This window comes from Halichoerus grypus, chromosome 3 (genome assembly GCF_964656455.1).
Source record: "Halichoerus grypus chromosome 3, mHalGry1.hap1.1, whole genome shotgun sequence".
In the NCBI taxonomy this organism is placed as follows: domain Eukaryota; kingdom Metazoa; phylum Chordata; class Mammalia; order Carnivora; family Phocidae; genus Halichoerus; species Halichoerus grypus.
Window position 1 is genome coordinate 158,768,320 of NC_135714.1, and position 13,221 is coordinate 158,781,540.

At 28.0% G+C, this 13,221-nt stretch overlaps 1 protein-coding gene across 1 annotated transcript in view; it reads right to left on the reverse strand.

The window, feature by feature from the left end:
• ADAM7 (ADAM metallopeptidase domain 7) overlaps positions 1-13,221 on the reverse strand; it is a 106,825-nt gene that overhangs the window by 26,985 nt on the left and 66,619 nt on the right. Inside the window, exons 10-13 of the mRNA XM_078068253.1 lie at positions 6,788-6,872; positions 4,878-5,008; positions 2,913-3,087; positions 662-751 (exon numbers count right to left, since the gene is read on the reverse strand). Of these exons, the coding sequence (XP_077924379.1) occupies positions 662-751; positions 2,913-3,087; positions 4,878-5,008; positions 6,788-6,872 (481 nt within the window). The remainder of the gene's footprint in view (positions 1-661; positions 752-2,912; positions 3,088-4,877; positions 5,009-6,787; positions 6,873-13,221) is intronic.

Consider the following 13,221-nt stretch of genomic DNA (forward strand, 5'->3'; position numbering starts at 1 on the left):
CACTCCAAATGAATTGGAAAAATACCCTGACTCATTGCTGGAGGAAAGTGCATGGAAATATTTGTTTATTCAGCCACCCAATATGCATTTAATTGTAATGAGTCTTAGAAAGATTTGAAAATGGATAAGACATGCTTCCTTTCCTTTGTGAGTTCACAATATAGTGTGTTGAAAGTAATATTAAAACTTTGGACAGAGTCATTTGGATTTCTGATTGCCTTTCCTAGGGATATATCTCCATGTACTAGTCACTCTCACTTTCCAATTCCAGTATAATCCTTTTCCCTTCTAGTTCACTGTTGGAATGCTACCCCTTCCACCACCACCACACACGAGCTGAAGTTAAATATGCTGGCAATGATTTACAAAGAAACAAGAATAATGTTTATCATCTAACTCTACTCCTAAAAGACCAAGTGATACCTACTTCTCCACTCCCCAGGCCATAACATTGCCCAGGGCTTAGAAGTCAGAACAACCCAGAAGAGGCATTATTGGGGATAAGCAAGCCTAACCCTAATCTGGGATTAGTAGTGTAGGGTCATTCAGTGGACAGCCAATTCTGTCATCCTATGTATACTAAATAAACTGCCAATTCTGTCATCCTATGTATACTAAATAAACTGAAAATGGAGAACCTAGTTCTAGCACAGGTCCTTACCTGACAAGATTCACAGCATTCTCCTTCTGCACAAGTAAATCCTGGCCTCAAGACACACTTGTTTGCATCACAGCAACGATTAGTGCACTCCTGGCAATGATCAAAAATTAAAGATCAGGAATTGGTTTGTAGTTAAGGTCTCGTTTAATAAGTTATTCTGTGTAATTTATCATTACTTGTCTTTCAGAGTTAAATCCAAATGCATGATCCTTGGCTATGACATATATATGAAGACTACTGCTTGTAACTGGTCTCTGGACCTTTTACTTTTTTTTTTTTAAGATTTATTTATTTATTTGAGAGAGAGAGAGAGAGAAAGCACGTGCGTGTGTGAACAGGGGGAGGGGCAGAGGGAGAGGGAGAGAATCTCAAGCAGACTCCCTGCTCAGCACCGAGCCCAATGCGGGGCTCGATCCCAGGACTCTGAGATCATGATCTGAGTTGAAATTAAGAGTTGGAGGCTTAACTGACTAAGCCACTCAGATGCCCCTATTTTGTTTTCTTCCCAATTAGCTGTTCAATACTCCACACTAATGAATTTTCATCAGCAGCTCACAAGGTCCAAAGTTTCTGATCTTCCATTTTCCTGATGACTTCCATTCTTTGGAAGGGCCCTGCTACTTCTCTATATGAAAGGTTTAATATGAGATAATAGAATTTCTGAAGATCTAATTTTACATTTTCCTCAAGATGCTGAGTATTTCAAGCTGAACTTTGTTGTTGTTTTTAATGCATCATTAAATAATAACAGCAGGATGGACACATAGGCCTTATCTGCTCGAACAAAATTAAAATTGCAAAAGAAATTGTCTGAAAAATGTAATGTTAAGTTACTTCATGTGTTAGAATGAAACTGTAGAACCATTCTAAAGAATGTACATAGGCAAAAGCCTCAATTTCCAAAGTTAAGAGCCTCTTTACAGGCGCCTAGGTGGCTCAGTCATTAAGTGTCTGCCTTCGGCTCAGGCCATGGTCCCAGGGTCCTGGGATTGAGTCCCACATCGGGCTCCCTACTCGGCAGGAAGCCTGCTACTCCCTCTCCCACTCCCCCCCTGCTGTGTTCCCTCTCTCATTGTCTCTCTCTCTGTCAAATAAATAAAGTCTTTAAAAAAAAAAAAAAGAGCCTCTTTACATTTAATCTGAGACATTTGAAAACTAGGTGTTGCAACCTCTTTACGTATCACTGTCCCCACTCTGATCATGGAGTCTCTGATTCACTTACTATTAGATTTATTTTGAATTTTGTAGTGTCTACAGTGTACATACTACATATGTGGTCTTCAGACCAGCAGTATCAACATAATCTTGCAGGTTGCTGGGAATAAAGGATCTCAGCCTCACTTCAGGCCTACAGAATCAGAATCCACATTTTAACAACATCCCCAGGTGATGTATATATGCATGACAATTTGAGAACTGATTGTCTAGGAATCATACCTATATGATAAGCTTTTAACAGAAACAGCTTCTATGTCTCATACCTACATGATAAGCTCTTAACAGAAATAGCTTCTATGTTGGAGGAAAGCAGATTAAAATTTGTCTTAAAAGCATATTCTAAATGTTCCTGAGACCAAGGCTCCAATAAATACGTGGAAGGTTAGAAGGGTTCTGCTCAATTAAGACAGAGTTTTCTAATAACATGAACTGTCCAGCTGGGATAGAGACCAGCCTCATAAGGCCCTGAGTAAAGCTCAATTGACTAACTCTGGAGGACAAATTTCTACTGTGCATGAGATCAGACTTAAAGGCACCTACTGGCTTTTCTTACAAGAAGAGCCAATTACTATATAAACCAGGCAAATGTGATACCGTGGGTCTCCAGCAAGATCATTATACATAATTCATGACTTGGTAAGATGCCTTGCAATGAGGCTACATCAATGACTTGTTTTGAAACGAGACAAAAAAACACATTATTTAAAACTTTACAAGGAATATCATGGTTGATTAATGGTTAACTCCCTGCCTAGGTTCTAGCGGAGCATAAACTTTGTAATTTATTTATTTATTATTTTTTTAAAATATTTTATTTATTTATTTATTTATTAGGGAGTGAGAGAGAGAGAAAAACAGCATGAGAGGGGAGAGGGTCAGAGGGAGAAGCAGGCTCCCGCTGAGCCGGGAGCCGGACGCGGGACTCGATGCCAGGACTCCGGGATCATGACCTGAGCCGAAGGCAGTAGCTTAACCAACTGAGCCACCCAGGTGCCCCTAAACTTTGTAATTTAAAGACATTATTTGCAAATACCTGAATGGGGCCACAATCACACTCTTCTCCTTCATCCAACTTCTTGTTTCCACAATATGGGTAATTACTTAATTTATCAGAAAATGGAATATTGAACATGCATGTTGGATTATAATCCTTCAGGTGTTGCAGGTACTGAATTCTGTTGCATTTACTGAATTTTAGTGCAGGAATGCTAGAGTTCAGATGAGTTAAAAATAAAGATTAATTTTATCAAGGCATAGTGGTGGAACAGCTATGAAACTTTTATGAAGGATTTAGAAAGAATAAATATAAATGATGAACTCCAGAAGTCCATTTACTTATCCTACTTTACTGTTAATAGGAGAGTAGCAAGTGGGCTTTTATTATAGAAAATGTCTTATTGAAACAACCAACACATGATATTCTAGTGAACATACTCTGACTATATATCGTCCAGAAAGTCCTTCCTGGAGCCCACAGTTTAGACGGAATGTGCTTGCTGCTCCTAGATCACTTTTTATTTGTTCCTCTTGACATAATCTATATATTTATCATTTATGCAAGATTACGAGCTTCTCAATGCAGGGACTGTATTTTTTTTAAATAAGTACTAATTAGTACAATGCCTGGCACAAAGTAGTTCTTTATAAACATTGTTGAAACAAATGATTTATTTAGTAATATCTTACACATCCTAGGAATGCACTATCCTTCTGAAAAGTTCAAAGACTAAAAAGACTAAAATTCACTTCCCTTCTGTCTTACTTTTGTTTTGACTCCTTTGCCATTATTGACACTTGATGGAGACAGATGGACTTTTAGAGGCTTAAAAACATTACTTTGGAATGGTGGGGCCCTGAAAAATACTACTAATTATGTAGATAATGATATAAAATTAGATATCAGTTACTTAGTTCTTACTCTATGCCAGTCACTGTACTTGGGTGCTTTCACTACTTTACTCCATTTTTTTTTTATTATTATGTTATGTTAATCACCATACATTACATCATTAGTTTTTGATGCACTGTTCCATGATTCATTGTTTGCGTATAACACCCAGTGCTCCATGCAGAACGTGCCCTCTTTAATACCCATCACCAGGCTAACCCATCCTCCCACCACCCTCCCCTCTAGAACCCTCAGTTTGTTTTTCAGAGTCCATCATCTCACTACTTTACTTCATTTAATCAATACATGGAAGCACTGATCATCATTATAAACACTTTCCTTATATGAAATGTATCGTGTACTCTCTGTGAAGGAGTTCAAAAATGTGTAAAGTTTAGGAGCTGGCTGCAGGTAATTCACAGCATGGTGGGGGGATATAGGACATTCATTCATTCTGTAATATAGTGTACTTAGTATGTAACGGACTTTTCTAGACAGTGTGATAAAACAGTGAAGAAAGCAGACAAAACCTTCTGACCTCATGAAGTTTATATTTTGTTGGAAGAATAAAATAATAAGCAAGCTTAAGTAGGTAATGCATAGACTATATTAGATAGTGATTAATACTAAGAATGGAAAAAAAAACAAAGAAGAAAGGGATGGATAATGCCATAGTATGTATATGAGGAGACAGGATTGAAAAATTAGATCAGGTGGCTGGGGAAAGTTTGGCTGAAAATGACATTTGAGTAAAGAGTTGAAGGAGGAAATTAGAGTTTATAGCAAAAATGATAAAACAAGGCACATAGAGTGTATTCCTCTCCTAGGCACCTTAGTATAATTTACTAATTAATCATTGTATATTTTTGCGATATGTTCAGATGGAGTTTTAGAATTTCTCTCACCATGTCACTAGGACAGACACTACCAACTGATAAGATTTAGCCCCGAAGGGAAACAGCCTATCATGGCTGGTTTCGTTATATAGACCTTATGGAATATATTAGGAAAATGTTCACATAATAACAATATATCTCTACAATATGGAGTTCTAACCAAGAGCCACACCCAAAATATTTAAATGTCTTCTCTACATTGTTTGAATCTTACCTTCCACCACGATCCATCACACATTTCTCAGAATTACAGGTACACGGGTAATCATCATGCTTCATCCCAAGATTATGCCCCAGCTGATGTGCAATTCTGCTTGCAACTACATTTAGGTCAGGCAAAAGATCCTGAGGCCAAGAAAAGATGTGCATTAGAAATTTCTATAAGATAATGCCCTCTAGGACATAGTGTTTAGAACTACTGGTTGAGACCTGGTTTCTAGCTTCTGGTTAACTAGTACTTATTTGAGAGGCCATGAAATTTGTTACCTCCCTGTCCTGCCCTCAGTTCCTTTAATTCTATAATGAGGTTAGACAAATGACCTTTTGAGTGTCTTTAACTCTAACATTTTGAAATTCTTTTTTGGGGCACAGTAATAGTCATTGTTGGATTTCTATAAACTCATTCTTACAAATAGCTAAAAATTATAAACTAATGTCCTACACAATACAATAAACATTATTGATTTGCCTTTTATATACGAGATATTCAAAGATGGCAAAAATAAAAAATATGTGAGGTTCATGTTTTCAGAGTACAGTCTCACATTGCACAACAGTGGTATGTGATCAGGAGGAGGAAATTTCTACTATGAAGAAAACCAGAAGTTCAGTGATTTGAAATCCAAGGCAGAGTTGATTGTTCCTTCTGTTGGTAGCTCTATTTCATGTTTTAATCTCTATATTAAGTATAAAAAACTTAATTTCCAAAAAGGGGTGGGATATCAGGTTATTCTAAAGGTAAAATTCCCCTAATTTGATTATTTCATCTTACTCATTTGAAGTTTAAAATGTGTTCTGGATGGGCGGTAATGTCGTAATTGGAGTGGTGACAGCCTATATTAGATTATATGGACTCTACTATGCAAAATTTGTGCTATTAAAATACCATAATTAAAGACATAATCATAAAAAGAACTATGTAATAAATAGATCATGTACAAGTTTTTAATTTCAAGGTCTTTTTTTTTAAGATTTTATTTATTCATTTGACAGAGAGAGAGAGAGAGAGCAACAGAGGGAACACAAGCAGGGGAGTGGGAGAGGGAGAAGCCGGCTTCCTGCTGAGCAGGGAGAGGATGCAGAGCTCGATCCTAGGACCCTGGGATCATGACATGAGCTGAAGGCAAACACCCCAAGGTCTTAATAAGACTTAGATAAGACTACTTGGACAGCATCTACTAGAAGCTTAGTGACTTGGGAAAAATACCAGATAAAATAGATAGGTCAGCATTTTGAACATCTTACTCTTTCTGAAAATGAATTTCAAGGTTGTCTTGATATGATATTTTAAATGGTTTATGCACTCTATTTTCAGCACAAGAACAATTATCTTCCCTTGCTAGCAGCCATCAAGTTTTGTGTACTTTACCTGTCCTTATAAATAACTATATACAATATGCAAATAAGCTTTTCTAATCTCTGTATGTCAATTTGTATATGATTTTTAAAGTTCTAAACAACACTGGTTTACCTTAAATGTTCATCTGTAGTTTTTATAAAACATTTATTTTCCTATTTAATAAAGCAAACATACAGTTTAATCATGACATATCTTGGTGGGAATATATGACAGAATTCAATACATGGCCTCTTTCCCTTTCTTTCTTTCTTTCTTTCTTTCTTTCTTTCTTTCTTTCTTTCTTTCTTTCTTTCTCTCTTTCTTTCTTTCTTTCTTTCTCTTTCTTTCTTTCTTTCCTTTCTAGGCTCCACCCCCAGAGCAGAGCCCAACATGGGGCTTGAACTCATAACCCTGAGATCAAGACCTGAGCTGAGATCAAGAGTTGGATGCTGAACCAACTGAGCCACCCAGGTGCCCCTGGTCCCTTTCAATAGGACACAGAAAATTTATAAAAATTAAATTCAAACTTTGTGATTAAGTTACATAACAAATAAAACACAGCCTACCTTAACAACACTGGAGGAATAATAAGGCCGGCATATGCCCTCTGAATAAGAAGTTCCTTGTGCATGTGTATAGAGCCACTTCCCACTATAAACAAGATGCAAATACACTCTTCAGTCTGAGGCAGTGGTTTAATTAACACAAAGATTGAATTGCAGTGAATACTCACAATGCTAGTGCCTTTGCACATAAAAGTGTCTTTTTTTGTGGAGTTCTAGAATTGAGGATGATCTTAGTTTTTTATTAAGCTCATTTAAAATTTGTGTTATATTAGAGGTATTGAAAAAATCAGTATGATCTAAACTTGAAATCCTAAAAAAAGTACTTTCAAAAAAATAATGTGAGAGTCTAATTTTACATGGCTTACTCTACACTCAGCTTTGGATAAACCACTTAAAAGACCAAAAACTTAAGTGAAAAAATGTTTGGAGGGAAAAATACAACATAAGTAAATAGACTCAATATAATGATTAATTAATTAGCTATAGTTGAAAATTTTTAGAAAATTTTAATCAACCATAGAAACTCATAGAGGATTAGATAACTATAATCAAACATTTAAAAGAGTTGTCATGTGAACTATTCTTGGATTACCTAAAAAGACAGATGTAGATGTGTATATGAAGGAAATCCAGACTTGACATGTTCTCAAGAACATTTAGAGTTGGACCACTTTAAAGAGCAATCATGAGCTTGATGGGGCCTTGGGATATAGATGAGTTCAATGGGGTGGAGTCCAGAGCCAAGGATTAAGAAAGAATTCTTGAGATGTCTTCGGTGCAAAATGGTGGTTTATTAAAGCACAGGGACAGGACCCGTGGGCAGAAAGTTCTGCTGCCCCGGGGTTGTGAGCGGTGACTAATTATATACTATGGGGTTGGGGGAGGTAAGGAAAAAAGGAGGTTTCTCAAAGAACTTTCATATGCTAAAGAAGACTCACAAGATACTGGAGGTCTTGCCATTGTCAAGTTAAGGCTGTTTACCCCGCTAGTAAGGCATTAACATTAAGATAGTTGGGAACTTCCTTGAGGAACATTACACTCTGCCCACTTCAATTATCTGTCAATGGGCTGCAGGTTGTAAGGGCATTTAATTGTATCTACATTTCCTTCTGGAAGTTAGGTTATTGATGGATAGGAATGCTTTGTTCTTGTAGATTGCTAAGACATTTGTAAACTGAGGGAGACTCATGTCTTGTAGGATTGTGATTTCTAGAGGTTATTTGTTTTCCCTTCAGGGCAGTCAGGAGTGCCTGAGGAATGTCACATATATCCCACAGGGAGATTGTGGGGTGTCAGCTTCTGCTTTGTCCTCAGTTTCCCTTCTTTCTGTTGCCTCATCAAGCTGGAAGACCACACTTGGAATATATTAAGAAGATTCAAATATGAGAAAGGCGGTCAGGCTACATGACCCCTTTCAGTCTTTAGCTTTTTTAATCAAGAAGACATGCTCTCCCTATAGTGAATTGTGCAAGACTGTTGAATCACAGACCTGTACTTCTGAAACAAATAATACATAATATTATATATTATATATAATATAATATTATATATAACATAATACATTATATGTTTAAAAAAAAAGGAGAAGAAGATAGCAGGAGGGACAGAACGAAGGGGGGGAATCGGAGGGGGAGGTGAACCATGAGAGATGATATATATATGATGGATATTAAGGAGGCCACGTTCTGCACGGTGCACTGGGTGTTATATGCAAACAATGAATCATGGAAGACTATATAAAAAACTAATGATGTAATGTATGGTGATTAACATAACATAATAATGAAAAAAAAGAATTTTTTTAATAATTATAAATTATAAATATAATTATATATATAAATTATATATATTATATTAAATAATTTCTCTATATATTATATATTAAATATATTAAATGTATACAAATATATATTTAAATATATTAAATATATATTCAAATATATATGTAACTTATAAATATAATTAATAATTTAATATATATTTAATATATATAATAATATATATAATAATATATATTAAAATTATAAATATAATTTATATATTATATATATTTTATATATATTATATATTTATATATTTATATATAATTTATAATATATAAATTTATAATTTTTATATATTATATGCAAAATTATTATTTTTATATCATATTATATTATATATAAATATATATATTTTATATGTAATATATTTTATATATTATATATTTTATATTTATATATAATTTATGTTAATTATAAATTTATTATTTTTATGTATTATTATATGTAAAATTATTTTTATATCATTATATTATTATATATCAATATATATATTTTATATATATTTATATTTTTATATAATTTATGTTATCTATAAATTTATAATTTTTATGCATTAGTATATGTAAAATTATTACTTTTCTATCATTATATTATATTATTATTATATATTTATATATATATTTTAAATGTTATATATTTTATATTTATATATAACTTATGTTACATATAAGTTTATTATTTTTATGTATTATATGTAAAATTATTATTTTTATATCATTATATTATTATATATAATATATATCATATATATAAAAATATATAATATATATAAAATATATATTTTATATATATTTTATATATTTTACATATTTTATATTTATATATAATTTATATTATATATAAATTTATAATTTTTATGTATTATTAGATGTAAAATTATTATTTTTATATCATTATATTATTATATATATAAATATATATATATAAAATATATATATAATATATATAAAATATAGGGGAGCCTGGGTGGCTCAGTCGGTTAAGCTGCTGCCTTTGGCCCAGGTCATATTTTATATATATACATATATTTTACATATTTTATATTTATGTATAATTTATGTTATATATAAATTTATAATTTTATGTATTATATGTAAAATTATTTTTATATCATTATATTGTATTATATATATATATTTTATAAATTATATATATATTCTATATTATATTTATATATAAAACATATATATATTTTATATATATTATATATTTTTTATATATTTTATATTTATATATAATTTAATTTATATATAAATTTATAATTTTTATGTATTATTATATGTAAAATTATTATTTTTATATCACTATATGATTATATATAAATATATATATATAAAATATATATACATAATATATATGAAATATAGGGGCGCCTGGGTGGCTCAGTCGGTTAAGCTGCTGCCTTCGGCCCAGGTCAGGATCACAGGGTCCTGGGATCGAGTCCCACATTGGGCTCCTTGCTCAGCAGGGAACCTGCTTCTCCCTCTCTCTCCCTCTGCTTGTGCTCTCTCTGCCAAATGAATAAAATCTTTAAAATATATATATATATAAAATACATATATTATATATATTTTCAGATATAATAAATATATTTTACATATTTTCTTTATATATAGTTTATGTTAAATATAAATTTATAATTCTTATGTATTATTTATTTAAAATTATTATTTTTATATCATGATATTATTATATATATAAAATATATATAATATATATAAAATATATATATTTTATTTTATATTTATATATTTTATATTTTATTTATATTTTATATAAATATATTTTATATATTTATATTTTATTTTATATATTTTATATATTTTATATATTTATATTTATATAAATATATTTTATATATTTATATTTTATTTTATATTTATATTTATATATTTTTATATTTATAAATATTTATATATTAAATATTTAATATATATTAAATATTTATAATTAAATATATAATATATATATTAATATATATATTTAAATATAAAAAATTTAAAATATTTATATATTTTATATATATTATATATATTTTACATATTTTATATTTATAATTTATGTTATATATAAATTTATAATTTTTACATATTATTATATGTAAAATTATTATTTTTATATCATGATATTATTATATATATAAAATATATATAATATATATAAAATATATATATTTTATTTTATATTTATATATTTTATATTTTATTTATATTTTATATAAATATATTTTATATATTTATATTTTATTTTATATATTTTATATATTTTATATATTTATATTTATATAAATATATTTTATATATTTATATTTTATTTTATATTTATATTTATATATTTTTATATTTATAAATATTTATATATTAAATATTTAATATATATTAAATATTTATAATTAAATATATAATATATATATTAATATATATATTTAAATATAAAAAATTTAAAATATTTATATATTTTATATATATTATATATATTTTACATATTTTATATTTATAATTTATGTTATATATAAATTTATAATTTTTACATATTATTATATGTAAAATTATTATTTTTATATCATTATATTATTATATATATAAATATATATAATATATATATATAAAATATAGGGGCGCCTGGGTGACTCAGTCGATTAAGCTGCTGCCTTTGGCCCAGGTCACGATCCCAGGGTCCTGGGATCGAGTCCCACATCAGGCTACTTGCTAAGCAGGGAACCCGCTTCTCCCTCTCTATCCCTCTGCTTGTGCTCTCTCTGTCAAATAAATAAAATCTTTAAAAAATATATATATATAAAAAATATATATATTATATATAATATATATATTTTACATATTTTATCTTTATATATAGTTTATGTTATACATAAATTTATAATTTTTATGTATTATTAGATGTAAAATTCTTATTTTTATATCACTATATTATATTATTATATATAAATAAAATATATATATTATATATAAAAATATAATATATATATTTTACATAATTTATGTTTATATATAGTTTATGTTATATATAAATTTATAATTTTTATGTATTATTTATGTAAAATTATTATTTTTATATCATTATATTATATTATTAAATATATAATATATAATATATATATAAAATATTTATATATAAATATATATATTTTATATATATATAATATATATAAAATATAAAAAAATATATTATATATATGTTATATATATTTTACATATTTTATATTTATATATAATTTATGTTATATATAAATTTATAATTTTTATGTATTATTATATGTAAAATTATTTTTATATCATTATATTGTATTATTATATATAAATACATATATTTTTTATATTTATATATATTATATATATTATTATATATATTAATATAAATTATATAAATTTATATATTATATATATTATATTCATATATTTATATATTTTATATATTTTATATTTATATATAATTTATGTTATGTATAAATTTATAATTTTTATGTATTATTATATGTAAAATTATTATTTTTATATCATTATATGATTATATATATAAATATATATATATACATATAATATATATAAAATATAGGGGCTCCTGGGTGGCTCAGTCGGTTAAGCTACTGCCTTCGGCACAGGTCACGATCTGAGGGTCCTGGGATCGAGTCCCACATCAGGCTCCTTGCTCAGCAGGGAGCCTGCTTCTCCCTCTCTCTCCCTCTGCTTGTGCTCTCTCTGTCAAATAAATAAAATCTTTAAAAAATATATATATATATAAAATATATATAGAATATATATAAATTATATTTTATATATATTTTATATATTTTACATATTTTATATTTATATATAATTTATGTTATATATAAATTTTTAATTTTATGTATTATATGTAAAATTATTATTTTTATAACATTATATTATGTTATTATATATGTTTTATATATTATATAAAACATATATAATATATATAATATATAATATATATTTTATATATATTTTATATATATTTATATATTTTATATTTATATATAATTTATTTTATATATAATTTTATAATTTTTATGTATTATTATATGTAAAATTATTTTTATATCATTATATATATAAATATATGTATATAAATATATATATATAATATATATAAAATATAGGGTCTCCTGGGTGGCTCAGTGGGTTAAGCTGCTGCCTTCGGCCCAGGTCACAATCCCAGGGTCCTGGGATTGCGTCCCACATCGGGCTCCTTGCTCAGCAGGGAGCCTGCTTCTCCCTCTCTCTCCCTCTGCTTGTGCTCTCTCAAATAAATAAAATCTTTAAAAATATATATATTTATATAAAATATATATATAATATATATAGAAAATACACATATTTTGTATATATAATATATATATTTTACATATTTTATATTTATATGTAATTTATGTTATATATAAATTTATAATTTTTATGTATTATTATATGTAAAATTATTATTTTTATATTTATATATAATTTTTGTTATATATAAATTTATAATTTTTATGTATTATATGTAAAATTATTATTTTTATGTCATTATATTATATTATTATATATATATTTTATATATTAGATATATATTTTATATAAAACATATATATTATACATA